General features: G+C 40.6%; 1 protein-coding gene across 6 annotated transcripts in view; it reads right to left on the reverse strand.

Annotated features, from left to right (window-relative positions):
* The window catches only part of DLGAP1 (DLG associated protein 1), a 389361-nt gene that overhangs the window by 109625 nt on the left and 253187 nt on the right, over nt 1-26549 (reverse strand). For all 6 annotated transcript variants that reach the window (XR_011855730.1, XM_072152144.1, XM_072152143.1 and 3 more), the window contains 2 exons: nt 4310-4496; nt 2423-2663 (listed from right to left, as the gene is read on the reverse strand). Coding sequence is in view for 5 of the 6 variants with exons in the window: in XM_072152144.1 (XP_072008245.1) it covers nt 2423-2663; nt 4310-4496 (428 nt within the window). In the remaining variant the exon portion in view is untranslated. The remainder of the gene's footprint in view (nt 1-2422; nt 2664-4309; nt 4497-26549) is intronic.

A 26549-nucleotide genomic window follows, 5' to 3' on the forward strand; every position in this document is an offset into this window, starting at 1 on the left:
TACTGACATAAAATAACAAGTTATTCTCCGGAATACAAGCATCATTCACGTAGCCTCTCAGTATCACAGAGTACCAAAACAACATCTGTTTTAAATTCCATGTTAATGTTTTTGGCAAGGCCTTTCTTAGCTGTCACCACTCTATGATTAAGGGAATGCAAATGAGAAAATATTCTGATTCGATCCCTCATTAATTATGGATAATTCATAATCGTATCTGCTAGTGAAAGGGAAAACAAGCGCTGTAAAAGACTTCATAAATAAAGTGATTCAACTCATCATTTGAGAAATTGCACTGACAGGTTACACATCTTTCATTTACTCCTGCCTGTGCCTCTTCACCTTCAGCTAACTTATTGATTTCCGATCTGTGCTGAAATTTTAACTCTACTATAGACCTGGATCAATAAGAAGGAACCGTTCAGGTCATTAGTATTATGACCTGTTCTTCTCTAAAACAAATGGTGTTGATGTGTTATATTTCTTAAACAGGTTTTCAATCCCTAAAGGACCATGTCCTTTTCTGTTTTTGCAGAACTTTAAATTTTTCTGTTTACACTGTAAACAATGAAAGTCATAAAAACAAAGCCTGTAAGAAAATGGAACAACTGTGTTTCTTTGTCAATTTCACTGCATCAAATATAAAATGGTGCCACATATAGAAAATAAGCCATTGCAGTAGTATTGACGAAGAAACACAGTTGTTGCATTTTCTTTGTGTCAGAACAATCAAGGAGATTCAAAATTCGATATGTTTTTAGTGATAATACCTTAAAAAAATATTTCTCTCAATAGCCATGTTCAAACACCTCTTTTAGTACTGTGGTCCTTGGAGCTGTGTGTCATAATTTGCAGGACCAATTCTATTCCATTTTTACAATTCCATTTTGGGAATTGTAAAACCTTTTGACTCAAGTCAACAAAATGGTAAAAAAGTAGCGTTTCTCAAATTTTATGTTATTTTCCTGTACTAGCGGTTATTGGATAAGATTATTATTTTATATAGATGAGATATAAGGATACCAAACATGTTTATGATTTTGTTTATTTATACATGAATTCTAGGGAGAGTGGTGTGATTTGAATTTTCATAAATTCTTTTCACTTTTCTAAAATTTAAAACTGTTTAAAATTTTTTTTTGCTTATATAACGAAATATATACTCATCTCCAAATAAGTAAATATTTAAAGATATTTAAAGATAAAGATATTTAAAGATAAATATATCTCCAAGCAGTGACATTTAAATCCCAGCCTTTGTGAGTGCTGCCATTTTTGGGAGCATTGACGGTCACCGTGATGTCATCGGGGACCAACGATCCTTCCCAAAATGGTGGCGCGCATGGCATGTGCGTCAAGGTGTGCATTGATTCAAATGCCACTGGAGGCACATTTGGTGTTGGTGTTATTGGCAGAGGGATTGAGCCAAACCCAAACATTTTCAATTTTGGGTTTGAGTTTGGGCACCCAAAGCCGCAAGGTGTGGCATGGACCTGAACTTTGTGGTTCGGGTCCATTCAACACTACTGATAGGATTACAATAGTAAATGACATCTCTAAAGACAACACCATGATTAGATTCAACAATGAACAGTAGTTGAGGATGCAGCTTTTCACATTCTATAGAAAGATCTTCATATTCAAAGATAAAAAAATAAAGTGATATTTGGCAATTTTAAGATAGATTATTTACTGATGGTGGTCTGACCACTGGGTCCACCACCAATCATCAGAAGATTGGACCCTCTTATGAACTGTTGCGAATGCACAATGATCCAATCCATTCATTCAGGAATACAAGAGATTGGTGTGAGTACCAGAGATTGGTGTGAGTACCAGTAAGAGAACCTCAACTGATTAGGAAGTTAACCAACATCAGCCCAACATTTAAATGGTAAATACAGTTGAAGGTAGACCCCAAGTATCTTGAATAAGTAAATTACATTATTCAATTTTGATAGCAATCCATACAAAAGTTAATTCCTTAAAGGTGGTCTTCATTTTATTACACGCCCATTATAGCAATTGTATGCACTGGTACGAGCGAAGAAACTGTTCATAGTTCATCTGAATGTGTTTGAAAACTATGGATGTAATATATATTTTTGGAGTAGAAAGTGGGATGGGAGCTGTAGTTGGAGAACTTTTGGCATTTGGATTTTCTCATAATACAGTTTGACACCTAAAATTGGACACTGTATCCTGCCACATAATATTTTATCATATGAGTAGAAAAAATCCGATTGTACACATAAAGCTTATCCTGAGATAAACTCATTTAATCATTTTGATTGATTTGTAAGTTTTCTTCAGAAAGAATATTGAATGGCAAAAATTGTGAAACATAACGTGTTTCTCTGTCTGTGACATAACTGAGTATTAATACATTCTTATTATGATAAAAGAAAAGAATTGAACTTACCGGTGCTGCTCTGGATTGTCCTTACTGTAGTTGTTGTGCGTGGAGGCGATGATGGTCTAAGCAGCACACTGTCATCATCTTGAGAACATCCCTTCTCGATTGCTCTAACATAGCTGTGGCTTCTCATTCGAAAACATCCAGGCATAGGAAGATCTAGTGCCTCCACTGCCTGAGATTCTATTTCACTAAAAACAGACTCACATACTGATTCAAACTGCCCATTGACTTCCATTTCACTAACCTGGAAATGAAAAAAGTTAATATAAGTACATATTTTTAGAGCAAATATTTATTAAAGCATAGTATATGCGAAGAATGTAACTTTCTCTATAGCAGTAGAGCTGTTGCTGTGGGGCCCAAGGTGCCAAGGGGCCAAGACTAGTATTTCCAAATGAAGGGGAGGCCGACCAAATTTTGCTAATGAGCTAAACTTCGAATAGCAACGTCACTGATTCAATATGTACTATTGTTATACTATATTAAGTATGTTCACCTTCAATGGTTTTTAAAGCCACAGACAGTACAATTTGACAAAAATTTGGCAAAAAGGAAGCAGGAACCTTTTAATAGTTTTGGTGCATGTTGCACCAATGGAGAAACTGAACTGGTATCATAAAAATTGTATACACAATAGTAGACATTTTCTTCTGCCCTTTCCCCACTTCAAATTCCTCATTGGCCATGTAACTTGCCAATAATTATGCTATTTCCTGAGATGTCACATCCCTTTCCAGACTCATGACAATGAATGGAGAAGTAACTTCTATGTTAGAAGGGAAGCTCGGAAGTTAGGAGGATGGTAAGAGGAATAAGTCAGCTCCTTGTTCAATTCCATCACATGGCTTCAGGGTTCACAGGTTGAATAGGCCTGGAGTGGAGCAAGAGGCATGTCAGCACTATTATATTATGCAGTGTGAGTTAAGGGAAGTTAGTACGGCTGGGGCATGATCCTTGCCTATGGCTGTGGTCATTTGTCTCCCCAATCTGCAGAGAAAGGAGAAGCTTTCACTATTATTGAGTGAAACAGAAAAGGAGATGAAACTTGAGGCATAAGTGGAGGGCTGTACTATACTCATCTTGAGCTCGATTTCTTATTATTCACTGGTCTGCATGGCAAGAGCTGAGAGGGCAGGTACAGGTTAAATAAAAGAATATTTCTAGGATGGGCTAAACATGTGTGCCTGGGCATCAAGGTGTGATTACTAGCAATATCTAGTCACCATTTAAGGGTCTATTTGTAAAATAACTCACATAATCTCTTTTAATGTTTACCTTATATACTCGAGTATAAGCCTAGTTTTTCAGCACAACATTTGCGCTCAAAAACCCTAACTCGGCTTATACTCGAGTCAACTAAAAACATAAAGACAAAACTCACCTTTCTGACGTCACCCATAGGTCCTCTGCTGTCTGAGGCAGTCTGAGACAGAAGAGGACCTATGGGGGACGTCGGAAAGATGAGTACAGTGTTATTTTTTTTCCTACTACAGGGGCTGGGCAGGCTGTATGCTACAGGGGTTGGGCAGGCTGTATGCTACAGGGGCTGGCAGACTATATACTAGGAGGCTGTAACCAATGCATTTCCCACCCTCGGCTTATACTCGAGTCAATAGGTTTTCCCAGTTTTTTGTGTTGAAATTAGGGGTCTCGGCTTATACTCGGGTCGGCTTATACTCGAGTATATACGGTATTGTTTGCAGCCAACCTATAGTCACTGATTGAGAAACCTATATATTTTATGATGGCATGAAGCAGATGAATTCTTTTAATCCATTTGGAACTTATTACAGTAAAGTAGGAAAGATACGATGCGTTTCTTATAAGCTGCAAATAAATACTGAAGTTTGCATCTCAACATGTCTTGTGATCTTGTTGGGATCCACTCACCTGACTCATCTGACTGATTGTGCTCATGGCTCTCATGTAGCTCTCATTTCGAGATCGAAATTTAGGAGATGTAAGTAGGGTTGATGGGTCAAGGCTGTCCATACTTCTATTAATGGAAACTTCACTCACTGCCCTTAAGTAACTGTGGCTTCGGATTTGAAGCTTTGGAGAGTGTTCATTTGAGATCCTGTAAAATAGAAAACACATAAAATCAGAATTTCTTGCAGGAATCATTATTTTTAATAAATTCATTTTGTCCTGTCAATTGCTAAGCCAACAAATGTATTAGTAAATTGTAACCAGAAATTAGTTTTCCAGAGTCAAAGAATGAAAGCATATACAGAATGAGTACGATCAAACTTAGAAAATAAAATTTTTACCCTTGGAGGGTCCAATGGAGGGCGACCTCTCTGGTGTCCACAACGACATCCGCTTCAATGGTTAAGTCTCAATGGTTACAGAGACTGATATTCTATTTTTTTTTTACCTGCCTAGACTCACATCTGGTTGCTCCTATTTTTGGGGTTTCTTCTGTATGTGTAACTACATCTTAATAACTATGTTCACATTTTTTACACAATGCTATGTATGAAAATGTTGAATTTTATTTTCTTGTAGATAAAAAAGAATGTGAAAAACCTGTGTTCTCACTGCTATAGTTGTATAGCTCGCATCCCTTTAAGGTCAGACATCATTGGCTTTTTGCAGTACAATGTAATGTCCCTGCTTGTAATGTGTAAGAGGATACTTTGAGGGTAATACAGTAGCAAATGCATGTAATGTACTAGGAAAAAATATTGAAAAATCCCCCCAAGGAACTAATAGCCTTTCCAAAATACAATAGTAAAGTTGGACATTTCCTTTGGAGAACAGAATGGTTTCATCTACTTTGTTGTTGGCAAAAACAAGTCTATAAATGCTGTTACAACGCAAACAGTGCCTCAGGCAGAAGTTCTGTTATTGTAGAAACCTATCTGCACTTTCTGAGTCTTGGGGGCAACTAGTGTAAAAACGGAGACTAAAAATACAAATTTCTGTGATGGATGACTTTAATAAGATGCTGTGGGTGGCCTAGAAAGAAATAGATTTTTGCTGCAAGTGCTAGGAGGAAATGTTTGGAGCTGGGGGCTGCTAGAGGTGTGTTTCTATCGGGGAATATATGAAGAAGATGGGGAGTGCTGTACAGTATAATGTTATATAAGGCTCATGCTGATTTATGGAAGTCCATTTGTACTTTTACACAGTTAAGTGCTAGGTTCACCTGGAAAATAGAACATGATGTCCTGTTATTGAATACACCATTTCACTTCTTGCAATTAGCTCTACTTAAATGGAGTCACCAGCAAAGTGCCCATGAAGCAGCGATTCATAAAGTCTTAGCTAATGCAAGAGCTGCGGCTTATTGTAGTATAATCTACTGTGTACAATGCATCTGACTGTCTGCACAGTGAAAAATAAAAGATATTACATCAGTTTTTTATTTTATTTTTACTTTCCTGTCCTTGAAAGGAGAATGCCTTCTTCTTTTAAAAATCTTTTTTTTCTCCCTACATTTAACAGAATTGGCTCTATTAGATCAGTGCATCTGTGTGCTACATATACAATGTATGAAGAAGATGAGTTAGTAGTATTCCGCCCAGGGGAAGCAGCCATAGCAGCTGCTATTGGGCCTGCAGTGTCAGGGGGCCCTGGCATCCGATCAGAGAGACTCAAGAATGGAAGATATGCACCATTATATACATATTATAGTGCACATTGTAGAGCAGGATATGTATATAACACTGCAAAAATTGGCAGCCTTGATAAGAAATGTCGGGGATGAGAGGTAGGGGACAACAGAATGACAGGACTAGGGTTCTCTCATTTCTTATTCCTGCCCCATGTGGTTAGCAGCTACTAGGACAGATAAGTGCGCATAAGTGTATAAATGAGATTATACAATAATAATAATTCCTTTATTTATATAGCACACACAGATTACGCAGCGCTGCACAGAGCTTACCAAATCAGTCCCTGTCCCCAATGGGGCTCACAATCTAATCAACCTACCTGTATGTTTTGGAGTTTGGAAGGAAACCGGAGGACCCAGAGGAAACCCACACAAACACAGAGAACATACAAACTCTTTGCAGATGTTGACCCTGGGCCTTGAATCCAGGTCCCCAGCAATTGCAAGGCCATATATTTATTTATAAATATACATTTATTAAAAGTTCTGCATCACTATCTTCTCATGTAAAGTGAAGCGTCGTAAAAGCGTCATGAGATCCTAACTGTTCATGACCAATCACCCTGCCAGCACCTTATGACAGTATTCATGAATATGAGATTAAGGTCCTAGCAGGGAGATTACTTATAGACAATTAGAGATCACATAACCCTCCATCTGTGGCCATTTTATGTCAGGAATGGTCAGGATGAGGTAAAAGACAGGAGGCTTTACAAATCAAGAAAACGGAGCAGAACTTTTAATAGATGTCTCTGGTATATTCATGAAAATCATTAGTAGAGCAAGCTGATGCCCCTATGAGACCTCTCTAGACCTGTTAGTGAGTAGGTGCTTCAAACATGTCATAAGTTTCTCAATAAGACTTCTTGTCCTAAAAATAAAAAGTACAAAATATTGTATGATGCTTACAAGAAAATCCCAGGACCAGATGGCACAGTCCCAAGAACAATTGAAGGTGGTTAGTGAATAAACAGAGTAGATACTAATCATGATCATTCAGCAGAGATAGGAGCTGTGCCAAAAGACCTGACGGCGCCAGATGTTATGTTTTATAGAAAAAAATAAAGCCTGAGTCAGGCAATTAAACAAAGCACCTCACTTATCAATAGCTGCAGCAGAGGAAATGCTTAAATTGTTTTTGATGCTTTGTTCTATTGCTTAGCAGGTGAAGAATATTTTTTATTTTTCAGCACTAGAAAATTCTAACTCATGGAAGCTAGCAGGTATTAGTGTTCTTTTTTGCTTCAGGGTAATGCCCATTATGATCACCCATTCATAATTAAGTAATTTAGAGCATATGATAGAGCAGTGATGGCAAACCTTTTAGAGACTGAGTGCCCAAATTACAACCTAACCCACTTATTTAAATGCAAAGTGCCAATATGGCAGCTTTTAATTGTATCTGTGACCTAAGGACACCAATACAGTTGAACAAAATTCCAATTACCATTGTAGTTTCCTTCCATGGGCCCCTGAACAGGATCTCCAATAATAAGGCAGCCTTTTCTGCACCTCCTTGCTCCTCCTATAGTCCCAGGCAGCTAAGGATGTGTAGTTTAAAAATAGCACTGATCACAGCATGTCCTGGGTGGCCAGGGACTGCAGGAGGAGGTTTTGAGACCTGGCAAACTCTGTGCAGGGGTGATGGTCTGGGTGCCCACACTGAGTGCTCCGAGTGCCACCTCTGGCATGCGTGCCATAGGTTCGCCGCCACTGTGATAGGGCATTTATTGCTAGCAATTTTGGGCACTGAGTAGTTGCACCATGATACATGACATTATTGTTGGTGGTATCCTATTTACATAATGAGATTAGCTGCAGAAAATCATTATTAATGCCACATAAAATATACACTCTCTGTATAACCTCTCTGCCTCCACCTTACGACATCTGTACATAGAATGTATTCTGATATTATCGACATAGAAGCAAAATCGTATCTTATTATAATAAAATAAAAAATAAATAAGTAAAATGAAAAAAAGTCAAAAATAAAAAAGTAAATATTAAATAAATAAATCATTAAAATGGGATGTGTATTTCACATTATATAGGCTTTATACTAAAGTACCTGACTTCCTGCCAACGTCCCCCCTGAATTCCTGGGGGCTGGGATTCAAATTCAAAAATTGTCTGCTTCTGGATCACGTCAGCCCACGCGCCGAATTCCATCCCCTCTCACTGCAGCTCACTGCTGCAGGCATTGCCGATGCTTGCACAGTGAGCTGTATCTCTCTGACATGTGCAGAAAGCCAGATGCATCATATATTGCTTTTTTCATGTTATGGGTTTTTGGAATTAATAATAATTCCAAAATTTACGCAAATTACGCAGCGCTGCACAGAGCTTGCCAAATCATTGGAACATGTAATAACCATAAAATAGTGCGTTGGTGACAGGTTGCCTTTAAAAAGTGTGGTCTTTTTGGTTATACTATCTTAAGTCCCCAAATGTACCCTCTCCATCAGGTTGACAAGGTTAACCTCAAGGCCTCTACACCCTCCTTCACCTATTTCAACAGTATACTTATTCAGAGTTTTGTCATTCAGACGACCCATACACTCCCCCCTTCTAATTGGTGCCAAGCTCTTTCTCCGAAAAATTTACTTTCATTTTTTATCCTTCCCTTCATGTTATTGTATGTTTTTTTCCTGGGATATTTATATCTGCTAATCCATTAACAATTACCCTGTTATCCTCTTGCATGCATACCCTTTATATGGTTGTGCTTCAGCTCTGATGTTCTTAATTCAATGTCAATTACAGGCAGTCCCCGGGTTACGTACAAGATAGGGTCTGGAGGTTTGTTCTTAAGTTGAATTTGTATGTAAGTCGAAACTGTATATTTTATAACTGTAGATCCAGACAAAAAAATTTTTGGCCTCAGTGACAATTGGAGTTTAAACATTTTTTGCTATAACGGGACCAAGGATTATCAATAAAGCTTCATTACAGACACCTTACAGCTGATCATTACAGCCTGGGACTATAGTAAAGCATTCAGAAAGCTTCACCAGAGGCCAGAGGGGTCTGTCTGTAACTATGGGTTGTCTGTAAGTCGGGTGTCCTTAAGTAGGGGACCGCCTGTATTGTCTAAAAACCCCCTTTCATCTTGTTGTACTTGACTATTGACATATTTGTTTTAATGTAAATAGTTTTTTTATATTTAAAAAACTATACAAACAATAAATTGATTTTTTTAAAAACACTGCTTTAAACAATAGCTAACTTTGAAGACAACCATATGCATGTGAGTTTACTGTCATGGAAAAGCATCTGAAACACTTGACTAATCTTCTATTTTTTGTATATCCACTTTTCTAATTCTCAAACAAAAGATGGGAGACTTTCTAATTCAGGAACATTCCCTGGAGGGAGTAAATAATAGTTCTGATCAGCATATGAAGTTGATCCAAGTACTAAGTATGAACCTTTGCCTTCATGCCTGACAGATGCTGATCAGATAATGTGCACTCTCAGACTCCTGCACTGCAATTAACCTTACTATATCATTTTAGAAATCCTAAGGTGTTATATTTATGTTCTGCTGAATGGTTCTTTGAATATTTTCAGATGCTTATATTTTTATTGCGTACACTGAAAATGTTTATTTTTGTAATACAAACTTTTTATTTAGATCAAGTTGGGTATGGAGGGTGTGAGCAGCAGCGAAAACCAAGGACAGAAGCCATAAGTCATAAGTCAAAATATTGATACATCTTATGATTCCAAAGTAGTCTTTTTTTACAAGTAAAAATGAAATACCTTTCTAGTGATGAGCGGACTCTAAACTACTATATTTGGGTCCGTGTTTAACTGCGTGCCTCTATTTTCCCGAAGATTGTCACTCCCCAAAGATGTCACAGGGAGCGACGAACCCCCAGGAAAATGGCGGCACATGTGCCTTCAGACATTTAATTGCATTTAAAGAGTTAAATCCTGTCATTGGGTGTTAAATAGAGAGCAAAGTTTAGTACCCGAACCAGAACATAAATTTGAGGTTCGCTCATCCCTACTTCTTTCCCTAGAATGAATATATAAACATATAACATCCTAAACATGTTAGGTATCATCTTTTGCAAAAATGCCAAATTATCCAATACAGTAAATGCCATAAGGGGAAAAAGCCTTTCAAATGTCCAAACTGCCATTTTTGCCATCTTTCCATTCACAACAATTTGAATTAAAAGTGATAAAAAGTCAAACAATCAAGAACATGGTCTCAATGAAAACATCAGCTTGTCTCACAAATATACTTTACGTTGACCTTACATAGTGCCGTACAAGGAAGGGTAACAATTTCATGGTGTTAGAGTATGGCAAAAAATGTATTTTGATCTGCAAAGTTTTACATTTTTTTTTACGGTATTAAGATATAAAAAAAATATTTAAATTTGGGATCTCTGTGACTGTATTTAGTGGAGGTATCATTTTTGGAGTTGTCATTTGTACTGCACTACTGCACAATGAAACAAAGCTCAATAGAAAGTGATGCAGATGCATATTTTTGGCAAATTTCCATTTGGACATTTTTTTCCAGCCTTCCAGTACATAACACAGAATATTAAATATAGCCTATAGAAAGTGCAATTTGTTGCACACATAACAAGCCCCCCATACAGTTCTGTCAATGGCATTTGTAGTCTAGGAAGTGAAAAGCTGAAATGCAAAGGTGGTCTGATCTTGGTCTGAAAGCTGTTGCTTTTTAAGTAGATGATTAAATAAACAGATTGGATAAACATTAATCTGCATTGACTACTGTATATTTTTGCAAAAAAACATATACAATTTTGAGTGTTTTTCCTGGCAAGTATTAGGAGAAAGATCAGTCTTGGTTATTTTGAGAGATGACACAATGGGGCACATTTACTTACCTGGTCCTGCGCGTTCCCCGATCCGGAGTGTCCGTCGAGAATCACTTACATCGTGCACCCGATATCCTGCATGTGTCGCTCCCAGCTCAGGTCCGCCAGAGTTCACCATCTTCTTCCTGATGCATGTAACTGCATTGGCTTGCGACACAATTATAAGGTTAAATCCAGCTCTCTGTCCGAATCAGTCAGATCGTCGGATCTGTCGCATGAAAGCCGGTGCCGATGCGCCAAAATCCGATCGCGTGCAACACAATCCCCTTTTAAATCCTTGTCCCAGTGGCGCGATGAAAACCCAGATGGAAATGCGGCCACGGGAACCTTAGTAAATAAGCCCCATTATGTGTGCCCTATAGAGATGAGCGAGTATACTCGTCCGAGCTTGATGCTCGTTCGAGTATTAGCGTACTCGTTGCTTGGATTAGCGTCTCGTTGCTTGGATGAGTATTTCGTCTGCTCAAGATCGAGCTTTTAAAACAGTGAACATAGTGAACACAAGATCATTTAAGTTAAGAACACAGTGAAGAACACAGTGAAGAACACATTGCAGATGTTTCCGTACATCTGCTAACTTATCCGAAGACACGAGTGCCGAACAGTGTTCTTCACAATAGTATGTGAAGAACAATATGTGTGAAGAACACATTGCAGATGTATAGAAACATTAGTGCAGAAAGGTGTTCTTCACAATAGTATCTGAAGAACAATATGTGTGAAGAACACATTGCAGATGTTTAACATGGGTCATTCTCCTTTTTGAAGTTCCACGAATATTCCATTGAATAAAAAAAACAAAGAAACAGGACTGACTTCCTTATTTCTCAATAAAATTACACATTTTATTCCAGAGCCTTGGTCCCCTTGAAAAATGCTCAAGTCTCCCATTGGGGTTCGTTATTCGATACGAGCACTCGAGCATCAGGAAAAGTTTGACTTGAGTAACGAGCACTCAAGCATTTTAGTACTCGCTCATCTCTAGTGCCCTACCATTTTAATTGTTTGTATACTGTCTGTATATTAGTGTATTGATAAAAATGTAATTTGTATTTTTTTGTTTTCTCCTTCTTATTCTCACTTTTCCTTTTTACTTGGTAGATCATAAAGAGAAATATTATCTATGTATGGAACAAGTATTCTTTAGCCTTCTTTTCTTATCGCTATGCTGTGACTGCTCACTACAGGATAAGGAGCAGAAAAAAAGCACAAAGAAGCTGTATTACTTTATGAAGTATAATACAAAGTTTACTAATATCTTATGCTCTATTCATTCCTCCAATAAAAAAGGTATAGTTATACTGTAAGCAACTTTTCCTTAATTATCTTCTGTCTGGGGGAAGTTAATTTTGACAGAGTGAGAAGTACTGGTAAAAGGTGAAAACAAGATAGGTAAGCATTTCCTAGAAAGTGTGTAACAAATTATCAAGTGGTCTTGGTTTTTGAAAGAAACAAATGGTATTTAATGTTGAATAAGGCTTTAAATTACATCTAAAATGAGCCTGAAAATAATAAATTAGAGATGCAAAGATAGGCAGCTGATTTTTACAGCATGTTCCTGTCTCGAGCGTCAATACAGCATGTGCTGGCTCATAATATCACAATAAGAGCCATTTGATTTTCCATGATCAATCTGGACATTTTTTTAACAGCATCAGCCAGCAGCAGAAGAAAATCATGCCGCTAAAAAATTGGACTAATATGTAATACAAAGTATAGTCGTATCTAATTGTAATTTATATCTGGTAGCAGAGCTCAACTCCTCAGATTATGTTTATATATAAAAGTCTTTAACATACTTCACCTTAGAGTAAAAGCTAAGATGTAACAACTTTGAAAAGATGTCAGGAAGCCTAGTAAAAGCAGTGATTGGCATTGCAGTTCCAATGTATTGTATTGTGCGAGTGGAGAAGAACAGCTTTCTGAATGTAATGCCTTTGCAAAAAATCGTATTGCAGTGAACAATGTCTAAATGCTAGACGACCGAAAGATTGCACAGCACAGGGCATAACAATGGTCCAAGCCTGGAGGTCATTGTATTGGCACCATTATGTAATGGTTTGGGTACAACAAGCTTATCACTGCATTGTAACAGGACTTGCTGCTTGCTGTCCTATTCTATAGGAAGCTTCTATGTTTATTTCTAGTGGACAGAAATCTGACCATGGTCACACAGCTACACAGATCTTTAGTATCAGAGAGTGATCACAGCTTTGGGTCATAACGAGCCGTGCACCTGTGTGACCATGGTCAGATTTCTGTCCACTAGAAATAAACATAGAAGCTTTCTATAGAAGGACAGCAAGCAGAGATCTTGAGGAATTTATACAGAAAGTATATTGGAAATTTGTATAACTTTTCATTATACAAACAACAACATTTATTTGCTGAAATGGGAGCACCTCTTTAAGTCTTAATTAAAAGGATTTGAACAACATGATTGGGACCTTGAAAACAACTCAAGGTCATTATAAATTTCTATTCCTCCCCTCTACACACATACACCCCACCTCCACCACTGTGGTTGTGCTCTACCTGGTGAGCATGCTAACAGAAAAAAAATTTAGTGTATTTAGAGGGCAACTTAAAGAGAACCCGTCAGGCAAAATGACTCCCCTAAACTAAATATATTTTCATAAACTGCCATTAGAGAGCATTGCCTCTATCCCTTCATTGTCCCTCTACATGCCTGTAAACCTTAGCAATGAGGTCCTAAAGCTGTATGCAAATGACCTGTGAAATATCCAATGAGTCATTAGCATATTCACACTGTCCAGCTTATTCATGAGTGGGCGGCACAGCCACACCCCCAGTGCTTGACTGACAGCCTGTATAATGATGTGAGGCTGTATAATGATGTGCTTCCTGGTGGCCACGCCCCCTGCAGCCTGTGTGTGTTTATAGGAGAGATACAAAAGCTCCAGGCAGCCATGTTATAGCAGAACATGTCAGGTACTTGTGTAGCTGATGTCTGTGTCTCTCACCTGTATATTAGGAGGATGCAGCATGTCAGCAGATGCAGCACACACACTAGCCATGCTTTACTATACATTACACACAGACATGAGCAGGGGGAGGAGAGGGGAAGGGGAACCGGGGTGACATCACTGCCTCTGACCATGTGACCAGCCTCATTTACATAATAAAGAATACATGATTTTATAATGATTAATGTATGAAATAACTAGATAAAGACTGGGATGGGATCCTTGTGAGCTGCTCCAACAGGTAGAGGTGACAGGACTAGTGACACAGACCTGATGACAGGTGTCCTTTAATTATATAGACATACTAATAACTTTATAATATATTTTCCTTTGGACTTCATGTTGTTTTCTTTCTAGAAACCCACAAACAAAGATTCTCAGAACAAGATTCTATTTCCACCCCTTAATATGAATGTGCAAACTTTCAAAAATATACTATATTTTATAGCTACAAATAATAAGTACCAAAAATAAAACTATTTTATAAAGTATATATACAGTAATATATATTCTATTAATATTTCAAGGATATCCATTGGATGTCCAAAACAGGAATACCCCCTAAAGACAATACAACCTGGCAGTAATGATTTATATATATTTCTTGTAATTGTACTAAAATCTATTTGTCCCTATTGATCCCCAAACAAATACTTACAAATGACTGCATCACAATGGCCGTAATTAATTATTGTTTTACCCTTCATAAATATTCTGATTTATGTGTTCTTTACTTTTTGAGCAAAAGTCTCCTCAGTGGATTCACAATCTTAATGACTACAATGGATTTAACTTAAAAAGTAATAAACGTTGCGGATCTAAATCTACCCTTTGCTTGGTTACAAATGACTCACTACAGATATTCTAATTAAACATTAATATGATTTTTGGCAGGCGGAATAGGAATGCACACAGCGTGAAACATTATATGTTGATCTCTCTAATTAAGCCCATTACAAAAGCTTAACAATCACAGTGTATTTAGAATTATTATTTTGGATTATTAAGAAAGGTTTGCTGAATTTAAGAAGCTCATGAAGAGCCTGTGGTGTCTGTGCAGCATCTCCATAATGTGGTGCAGATCCCAATATCACAGATCTCTCTTTAAAATATAATTTTTCCCAATAATGATTTATCTTACGTATAACCTATTATACTCATACATGGATAGATAACGTTCATTGTACAGCTCTAAAATGCTGTATAGTGCTGTTTCTTTTAATACAGGCAGTCCCCGGGTTACATACAAGATAAGGTCTGGAGGTTTGTTCTTAAGTTGAATTTGTATGTAAGTCGGAACTGTATATTTTATCATTGTAATCCCAGCCAGAACTTTTTTGGTCTCTGTGACAATTGGATTTTAAAAATGTTGGGTTGTCATAAGAATCAGGATTAACAATAAAGCTTCATTACAGACAAATTTTATAACTATTACAGCGGATCATTGTAGCCTAGGACTAAAGCACAATAAAAAACTAAAATCCAGTGGTCCGTTTGTAATTAGGGGTCGTATGTAGGTCGAGTGAGAATTCAACCCGTGAACACGCTGCCTCGCAGTTTCTCAAACTGTTCCCCCAGTTTATTCATTGGGGTATTGTTTTTCTTTGCAAATGGCATGGTTTTACTTCCATTGTATGTTTACTTCAGTAATTTAACCCCTTAAGGACGCAGCCTGTTTGCAGGTTAAGGCTCGCAACTTTTTTTTGAAATTTGACCAGTGTCTCTTCCTGTGGTAATAACTTTTCAACGCTTTAAGATATCTCTGTGATTTTGAGATTGTTTTCTCGTGAGACATTGTAGTTTATGTTAGTAGTGTCATTTCGGTGATCCGTTCCTTTTTTGGGGGGTAAAAATTCAAAAATTTAGGAAAAATTTGAAAAAAATGACTATTTTCAAAGTTTCAAATGTTATACTTTTTAGACAAAAAGTGATACCACAAATTTTTTTTGATGGAAACCTTTTGCCATTGGTCTTCTTTTTATATCCATTATTTGTTTTAAGTTTCCATTTTTTTTATGGATGTGAGAAGGTTTGAAGTTTTAGTAGCAACTTCTCAGATTTTCTTGAAATTTGAAAAATGCGAACTTTTTGGTGATCAATTCAGTTTGGAAGTGCCCTATAAAGACTTATGTACTATATACCCCCACAAGTAACACCATTTTATGAACCTAAAATCTCAACCTATTCAAATCAGCATTTAAGAAGTCTGTTAACCCTTTAATTATTTTTCCGGAAGCATATGAAAATGGAGTGGAAATTTTGAAATTTCAATTTTGGATTTCAATCTTTCCAATTTAGCTCTAAAATGGATACATTCAGAAGGAATTTGAGGTAAATATATATTCCTAATTTCTTGCCCTGCTTCTTCCGAGTACGGCGATACCAGACATGTGGATGTCAGCTGCTGTTTCCCCGCACAGCGATGTCCAGAACAGAGTTAGCGATACTGGGAATTTGGAAAGCCAATTTGGCTGCAAATATTTTGTGGTGCCACAGTGTAATTGAAGAGCCCCTGAAGTAAAAGTACAATAGAAAACCCCCCCAAAATGTCACCATTTCGGAAACTAGACCCCTCAAAGAATTTATCGGTGGTTGTGGTGAGCATTTTAACCCCCGACACGCTGGTCAAAATTTTATGCAAAGTAAATGGTGCAGAGTAAAAATTGCGTTTTTATCTCAAAAATGTCATTTTAGTGCCTCATATACTGTGCCCAACCCATGCCACTTTAGACAAACACCCCAAAAATCATTCTGCGGGTTGTCCCGAGTACAGCAATACCACACATGTGCCAATACTTTACAGACTAGGCACACAGAAGGGATGAGAACAGAAGGAGTGAAATTTTGATTTTCCATCTCCGTTTTCACAAGTTTGGATTTGGAGTGCCATGTCATGTTGGCAGGGCCCGTGAGGTGCCAGTGCAATAGAAACCCCCAATAAATGATACCATTACGGAAACTAGACCCCTCAAAGAATTTATCGGTGGTTGTGGTGAGCATTTTAACCCCCGACGCGCTGGTCAAAATTGAATGCAAAGTAAATGGTGCAGAGTAAAAATTGCGTTTTTATCTCAAAAGTGTCATTTTAGTGCCTCATATACTGTGCCCAACCCATGCCACTTCAGACAAACACCCCAAAAATCATTCTGCGGGTTGTCCCGAGTACGGCAATACCACACATGTGCCAATAATTTACAGGCTGGGCACACAGAAGGGATGAGAATGGAAGGAGTGAAATTTTGATTTTCCAGCTCCGTTTTCACACGTTTGGATTTGGAGTGCCATGTCATGTTGGCAGGGCCCGTGAGGTGCCAGTGCAATAGAAACCCCCAATAAATGATACCATTACGGAAACTAGACCCCTCAAAGAATTTATCGGTGGTTGTGGTGAGCATTTTAACCCCCGACACGCTGGTCAAAATTGAATGCAAAGTAAATGGTGCAGAGTAAAAATTGCGTTTTTATCTCAAAAATGTCATTTTAGTGCCTCATATACTGTGCCCAACCCATGCCACTTCAGACAAACACCCCAAAAATCATTCTGCGGGTTGTCCCGAGTACGGCAATACCACACATGTGCCAATAATTTACAGGCTGGGCACACAGAAGGGATGAGAATGGAAGGAGTGAAATTTTGATTTTCCAGCTCCGTTTTCACACGTTTGGATTTGGAGTGCCATGTCATGTTGGCAGGGCCCGTGAGGTGCCAGTGCAATAGAAACCCCCAATAAATGATACCATTACGGAAACTAGACCCCTCAAAGAATTTATCGGTGGTTGTGGTGAGCATTTTAACCCCCGACACGCTGGTCAAAATTGAATGCAAAGTAAATGGTGCAGAGTAAAAATTGCGTTTTTATCTCAAAAATGTCATTTTAGTGCCTCATATACTGTGCCCAACCCATGCCACTTCAGACAAACACCCCAAAAATCATTCTGCGGGTTGTCCCGAGTACGGCAATACCACACATGTGCCAATAATTTACAGGCTGGGCACACAGAAGGGATGAGAATGGAAGGAGTGAAATTTTGATTTTCCAGCTCCGTTTTCACACGTTTGGATTTGGAGTGCCATGTCATGTTGGCAGGGACCGTGAGGTGCCAGTGCAATAGAAACCCCCAATAAATGATACCATTACGGAAACTAGACCCCTCAAAGAATTTATCGGTGGTTGTGGTGAGCATTTTAACCCCCGACACGCTGGTCAAAATTGAATGCAAAGTAAATGGTGCAGAGTAAAAATTGCGTTTTTATCTCAAAAGTGTCATTTTAGTGCCTCATATACTGTGCCCAACCCATGCCACTTCAGACAAACACCCCAAAAATCATTCTGCGGGTTGTCCCGAGTACGGCAATACCACACATGTGCCAATAATTTACAGGCTGGGCACACAGAAGGGATGAGAATGGAAGGAGTGAAATTTTGATTTTCCAGCTCCGTTTTCACACGTTTGGATTTGGAGTGCCATGTCATGTTGGCAGGGCCCGTGAGGTGCCAGTGCAATAGAAACCCCCAATAAATGATACCATTACGGAAACTAGACCCCTTAAAGAATTTATCGGTGGTTGTGGTGAGCATTTTAACCCCCGACACGCTGGTCAAAATTGAATGCAAAGTAAATGGTGCAGAGTAAAAATTGCGTTTTTATCTCAAAAGTGTCATTTTAGTGCCTCATATACTGTGCCCAACCCATGCCACTTCAGACAAACACCCCAAAAATCATTCTGCGGGTTGTCCCGAGTACGGCAATACCACACATGTGCCAATAATTTACAGGCTGGGCACACAGAAGGGATGAGAATGGAAGGAGTGAAATTTTGATTTTCCAGCTCCGTTTTCACACGTTTGGATTTGGAGTGCCATGTCATGTTGGCAGGGCCCGTGAGGTGCCAGTGCAATAGAAACCCCCAATAAATGATACCATTACGGAAACTAGACCCCTCAAAGAATTTATCGGTGGTTGTGGTGAGCATTTTAACCCCCGACACGCTGGTCAAAATTGAATGCAAAGTAAATGGTGCAGAGTAAAAATTGTGTTTTTATCTCAAAAGTGTCATTTTAGTGCCTCATATACTGTGCCCAACCCATGCCACTTCAGACAAACACCCCAAAAATCATTCTGCGGGTTGTCCCGAGTACGGCAATACCACACATGTGCCAATAATTTACAGGCTGGGCACACAGAAGGGATGAGAATGGAAGGAGTGAAATTTTGATTTTCCAGCTCCGTTTTCACACGTTTGGATTTGGAGTGCCATGTCATGTTGGCAGGGCCCGTGAGGTGCCAGTGCAATAGAAACCCCCAATAAATGATACCATTACGGAAACTAGACCCCTCAAAGAATTTATCGGTGGTTGTGGTGAGCATTTTAACCCCCGACACGCTGGTCAAAATTGAATGCAAAGTAAATGGTGCAGAGTAAAAATTGCGTTTTTATCTCAAAAATGTCATTTTAGTGCCTCATATACTGTGCCCAACCCATGCCACTTTAGACAAACACCCCAAAAATCATTCTGGGGGTTGTCCTGAGTAAGGCAATACCACACATGTGCCAATAATTTACAGGCTGGGCACACGGCAGGGGTCAGGAAGAAAGAAGCACAATTTAGGTTTTCAAGCTTCGTTTTCACTAGATTGGTAATGGGGGGTACCCCCGAGGTACCAGTACAATAGAAACTCTCAAGTAGTGAACCCATTTTGGAAAGGGCACCCCTCAAAGAATGTATGTAGGCTTGTATGATCATTTTAACCCCCAACACGCTGGTCAAAATTGAATGCAAAGTAAATGGTGCAGAGTAAAAATTGTGTTTTTATCTCAAAAAAGTCATTTTTGTGCCTCATATACTGTGCCCAACCCATGCCACTTTAGACAAACACCCCAAAAATCATTCTGGGGGTTGTCCTGAGTACGGCAATACCACACATGTGCCAATAATTTACAGGCTGGGCACACGGCAGGGGTCAGGAAGAAAGAAGCACAATTTAGGTTTTCAAGCTTCGTTTTCACTAGATTGGTAATGGGGGGTACCCCCGAGGTACCAGTACAATAGAAACTCCCAAGTAGTGAACCCATTTTGGAAAGGGCACCCCTCAAAGAATGTATGTAGGCTTGTATGATCATTTTAACCCCCAACACGCTGGTCAAAATTGAATGCAAAGTAAATGGTGCAGAGTAAAAATTGTGTTTTTATCTCAAAAAAGTCATTTTTGTGCCTCATATACTGTGCCCAACCCATGCCACTTTAGACAAACACCCCAAAAATCATTCTGGGGGTTGTCCTGAGTACGGCAATACCACACATGTGCCAATAATTTACAGGCTGGGCACACGGCAGGGGTCAGGAAGAAAGAAGCACAATTTAGGTTTTCAAGCTTCGTTTTCACTAGATTGGTAATGGGGGGTACCCCCGAGGTACCAGTACAATAGAAAGCCCAAGTAGTGAACCCATTTTGGAAAGGGCACCCCTCAAAGAATGTATGTAGGCTTGTATGAGTATTTTAACCCCTAAGGTGCTGGCTCAAATGTAATACAAAGTGAGTAGTGCAGAGAAACAGTTGTATTGCAATTTATCAAATATGCCATTGAAGTGACAAAAGTATTTTGCCCAACTCATGCCACTGGGGAAAAACACATCAAAAATCATTCTGCGGGTTACCCCGGTTAGGGCAATACCCCATAGGAGGCAATAATCTGTAGGATGGTGACACGGCAGGGCTCAAAAGGGAATAACTTGTTGGAGCACAGACATTGTACTTTTTTTTTTTCTTTTTGGCATCATGAAAGATTTGTAGATGCCAATAGGGGCCAGTACAGTAGAAACCCCTAAGAACTGACCCTATTTTGGAAACTACACCCCTCCATGAATTAATCTAGGGGTATAGTTAGCATTTTAACCCCACAGGTGGACCCCTGAAAAAGTGCAAAATGGATAGTGCATAGTAAAAAATATCTATTATGTCATTTTGTGCCCAGCTGCTGCCATGGGAGACAAACACCCTAAAAATCATGATGCATGTTTTCCCGGGTAAAGCATACGGGACAGTAATCTACAGGCTGGGCACATGGCAGGGCTTAGAAGGGAAGGTGCGGCATGATGTATAAGCTGTGCGTCAGGGTAACAACAGGGTACTCTAAAAATCCAGGGATGTATGATAAATTCGGAAGCAATCTTTCATACATAACCCTGGTTTTTCTGGGCATGTCTCACAGTGATGAATGGTGTCCTTCCGAATGCCATTTTTGGAGCACACCCTGCACCTCTTTTGTGACCTTCCCTTGCTGGCTGTTTGGGGAACTACTCCTGGAAAGTGCTGCCCTGGTACAATACGTGATGTGGCCTCACTTCCAGATGTGCTAGCACTCCCCCCTCCCTGGTCTCCAAAAAGAAAGTACTTTATTACCATCTCTTGAAATTCCAGGAAAGTTCCCCTCTGGCCGGCATATCGATGCAGCACATAAGCATTATACAATGCCATCTGCATGATGTGCACGGCCAGCTTCTTGTACCACACCCTCGACTTCCGCATGGCATTGTACGGCTGAAGCACCTGGTCAGACAAGTCCACCCCTCCCATGTATTTGTTATAATCTAAAATACAGTCCGGCTTGGGGGTTTCTGTACTGGCACCTCGTACTGGGACAGGGGTGGTGGTGTGCTCATGTATTGTGGTTAATACAAGGACCTCTCTCTTGTCCTTGTACTTAACACACAATACAGAGTCGCTGCATAGTGCCCTGCTTTCGTGCCTTTTAAGTTTTTGCCCAAGCAGCGACTTAGGGAGACCTCTCTGATTTCTGCGTACAGTGCCGCATGCCGCAGTATTTCTGGAAGTGAGGCACTTGAACAGGGTGGTGCTGGTGTAGAAATTGTCCAGGTAGAGGTGGTAGCCCTGGTCCAGCAGTGGGTGCACTAAATCCCACACTATCTTCCCTGTAACACCCAGGAAGGGGGGGCATTCTGGGGGCACTATAGTGGAGTCCTTCCCTTCATATACCCTGAACTTGTATGTGTACCCTGATGAACTTTCGCACAGCTTATACATTTTCACACCATATCTTGCCCTCTTATTGGGCAGGTACTGGCGGAATTGAAGTCTCCCTTTGAATTGTACCAGGGACTCGTCTATGCTCACATGTTTGGCGGGAGTATATGCCTGGGCAAACTTGGCACTAAAATGATCTAATATGGGCCTGACCTTAAATAACCGATCATAACTGGGGTCACCTCTGGGTGGGCACTGTGTGTTGTCAGTGTAGTGCAAAAACTTATGGATGGCTTCAAAGCGCATCCTGCTCATTGCCATGCGGAACATGGGGGTGTGGTACAGTATATCTGTGCTCCAGTAGTCCCTGATTGAAGGCTTCTTTACTATCCCCATAAGGAGTATTATGCCCCAATACTTGTGCATCTCTGCTGCAGTGACAGGGGTCCACCTGTAGGGTTGTGCATAAAAGGACGTGGGGTTTTGGGCAATATGTTGTGCAGCGTAGAGATTTGTCTGAAATATAATAATATTTAGCAGCTCCTCATCAAAAAAAAAACTTAAAAAAGTCTACAGCTCTGAGCAGGGGTGTACCAAGCCTGCCTGCTGCCTGAGGCGAGCCATAGAAAGACGCCCCCCCCCCCGTGCACATATATGTAATATATCAGGGAGTGTCAGGACCAGATCCTTCATATTGGTTTGGTGTGAAAATAAAGCAATGCAAAATGCATACACCGCACCACCATGTAGTATAAAATGCACACTGCGTGCCACCATATAGTATAAGATAGATAAAGCATACCACCATGTAGTACAAAATGCATACAGAGTACTGCCATGTAGTATAAAATGCATACAGAGTACCGCCATGTAGTCTAAAATACATACAGCCTGCCGCAATGCAGTATAAAATACATAGAGTACCGCCATGTAGTATAAAATACATACAGCGTACCGCCATATAGTATAAAATGCATACAGTGTATCGCCATGTAGTATAAATGCATACAGCGTACAGCCATATAGTATAAAATGCATACAGCATATTGCAATGTAGTATAAAATGCATACAGCGTACCGCCATGTAGTATAAAATGCATACAGCGTACCGCCATGTAGTATAAAATGCATACAGTGTACCACTATATAGTACAAAATAGAAGCTCTCATAAATATCACAAATACAGCATATATATACAGCATATATGTACACATATACAAACAGTAGATACACCATATACACACACTGTACATACAGCAAATATATATATATATACACACACACATACTATATATATACACACACACACACATACTGTTTATACACACACATACTATATATATATATATATATATATATATATATATATATATATATACACACACACATACACACACACATATATATACACACACACATACATATACATTTATACATATACACACATAAATATACACACACACATATATACATACACACATATATGCATACATAAGATAACTTTACCTTCCTTTCAGGGTCTTGGTAAGTTTGGTCTTCTCGTGTGGCGGTAGGGAGGTGGGGAGGCGGCTGGCCCGGGAGCGCGGTGTTGGGGGGCGGGGGCCGGACGTTCCGGGAGCGGGTGGGGACGATCCGAGAACGGGGTGGATTATGGTTGGGCTGGGAGCGGGGGTGGGTTCTGGTCGGGCTGGGAGCGGGGGTGGGTTGTGGTCGGGCTGGGAGCCGGAGCCTTTGCCGGGAGACAGGAGCGAAGGTATGTGGGGAGTAGGAACATGGTGCCGGCCGGAGCACTGAAACGCCAGGCGGGAGTTCGATGCCGGAGAGCGAGGGGGCGGGCGCATGCTGCTGGCGCGGAGCATGATGCACGAAAGACGGGTTGAGCCGGGAGCAGGAGCATGGTGCCGGACGGGAGACAGGGGCAGAGGGGGGTTGAGCCGGGAGCACAGATATGCGGGGAGTGCGGGTGGGAACACAGAGTCGCCCACCAAAAGGAACGCGGGAGTTCTGTGCCGGTCGGCGGGGAGGCGGAAGCACGGTGGCGCCGGCGGTGGGGAGCATGTTGCCAGACGCACGGTGCCGCCCCCTCGTCGAGCAGGAGGCGTGCCGCCTGAGGCGAGATGCTCAACTCGCCTCATGGCAGGTGCGCCCCTGGCTCTGAGCCCTGTCGTGTCAAAGTTAATGCCAGGATGGCCCAAAAAGTCAGGGACCTGAGGGGTATAATTATCTGGGGCTACCCATGTGGGGTCAGTGGAAGCCCCAGACGCTTCTCCTGCAGAAGTCCCAGAAACTTCTCCTGCAGAAGTCCCAGGCACTTCTCCTGCAGAAGTCCCAGGCACTTCTCCTGCAGAAGTCCAAGGCACTTCTCCTGCAGAAGTCCCAGGCACTTCAATTGCAGAAGTCCCTGGAACCCTACGGCGCCTTCTTGGGGGTCCTTCCAGGTCACTGGAAGATGAGCAGGAGGATGATGATAGGTAAAAGGGACCATCATCCCCACTAGCTGACTCGGTGTCAGAGGCAAGCATGTTATATGCCTCCAACACGGTGTACGTCTTCTGAGACATTGCACACAAAAAAAAATAGAGAACAAGAAAAATTAGATAATGTGCACCAAACTACACGGATAAACCGTCTAGCAGGCACACAAAAAAAAAATATAATGCACACCAAACTACACGGACAAGCCGCACAGATGGCACACACAAAAAATAATGTGCACTAAACTACACGGACAAGCCGCACAGATAGCACACAAAAAAAAAAAGATAATGCGCACCAAACTACACGGACAAGCCGCACAGATGGCACACACAAAAAATAATGTGCACTTTACTACACGGACAAGCCGCACAGATAGCACACAAAAAAAAAAGATAATGCGCACCAAACTACACGGACAAGCCGCACAGATGGCACACACAAAAAATAATGTGCACTAAACTACACGGACAAGCCGCACAGATAGCACACAAAAAAAAAAGATAATGCACACCAAGCCACACGGACCAGCCGCACAGATGGCACACAAAAAATAATGCGCACTAAACTACACGGACAAGCCGCACAGATAGCACACAAAAAAAATAATGCGCACTAAACTACACGGACAAGCCGCACAGATAGCACACAAAAAAAAAGGTAATGCACACCAAACTACACGGACAAGCCGCACAGATGGCACACACAAAAAATAATGCGCACTAAACTACACGGACAAGCCGCACAGATAGCACACAAAAAAAAAAGATAATGCACACCAAGCCACACGGACCAGCCGCACAGATGGCACACACAAAAAATAGCTAAGTACGGGTACACCTACGGCGTTCTGGAAAAAAATATTACCAGGCACCGAAAAAAAACCTATGTGCACCGCGCAAAAAGGCGCTACAAATGCACCTAGCTTGCCCTAAGACAAACTAACTACCGCTAAGATTGCTAAAGATTCTGTGCAGCGCTATTCACACGGCACACTGAAAAGTGCGTCCAGTGCAGAACAACGCTAACACAGCGCACTGAAAAGTGCGTTTGGGTTCAGAAGGGACAGACAGGGAAAAACGGAAGACACGTGGGATCACACAAGGCGATCACACAGGGAACACACAGGACACAGGAAAAAACAGATAGGGATGGGAATTTGTAGGGAACAATAGGGATCAGATAAGGATCAGAACACTATTTATAGTGTAAAAGTGTATTTTGGTGCACACAGTAACGCTCTTTCCTCTCTCCAGCGATACCAAACCAAAATGGTGCCGCTGGAGGAAGAGGAAAGTGCTAAAAGCACGTTTTTTAGCCTAAAATCGCTGTAATTGGCCAGTCAGGTTTGACTGGCCAATCACGGCGATCGGCGGGCGGGACCGATTTGATTGGTCGGGTGACGGAGACAGGAACTCCTCCTGCCTCTGTCACCCAAATCTCAGCCCGATGTCACCACGTCTCGCGACGTGGTGACAATTCTAAAATAGTATGCGCTCGCGCAGTAGCTGTACTGCGCTGAGCGCCAATAGTGGGAAGCTGCGCAGTACAGCTACGGCGCGGAGCGCTAAGGGGTTAAAGTTGCACATACCTCTGTATTGAGATTCCCTTACTGTTTTTTGGACACGCTGCCTGGATTTTCTTTTCTTTTGCCACTCTCCCTGAACCTTTTGGATACATTTTTTATATATTTAATAAAGTTGTGATATTAATTGGAACCACTAATTTTCTCTTTCTTTTTAGATTATACACTATAAACAGTAGCAATTTATTTAACATTTAAAGGACCAGGGCAATGGTTTTTAAAGGAAATCTACCATGAGGAAACTACTTTCTGAAGCAGTGCCCAATGTAGATTCCCTCTCAGAGTAGCATCTGCACACCTTTTTTCATCTAATTCTTGTATTCAGCCATTGCTGAAATAACTTTTATTCTTTCCTTATGCAAATTACTACTAAGGGTGTGTGGTAGCCTCAGACAGCTTGGGAGTTAAGGCTACTCCATGTTCGCCTGTGCATACGTACCTACCTGCTTATTGCAAGCTCTTCGTGGCACATCAGGTAAGCTCTGCACAAGCGCAGTTGCAGCTATTTTGTTGTCATAGACACACCTACTGCCGGCGCCTTGCCGACAGATGAATCTGAGCTACTGCACCCCTGATGAAAGGGTAGGCAAGGGAAACTGGGGGCATGAAGTA

Source organism: Engystomops pustulosus, chromosome 5 (assembly GCF_040894005.1).
Source record: "Engystomops pustulosus chromosome 5, aEngPut4.maternal, whole genome shotgun sequence".
NCBI lineage: Eukaryota > Metazoa > Chordata > Amphibia > Anura > Leptodactylidae > Engystomops > Engystomops pustulosus.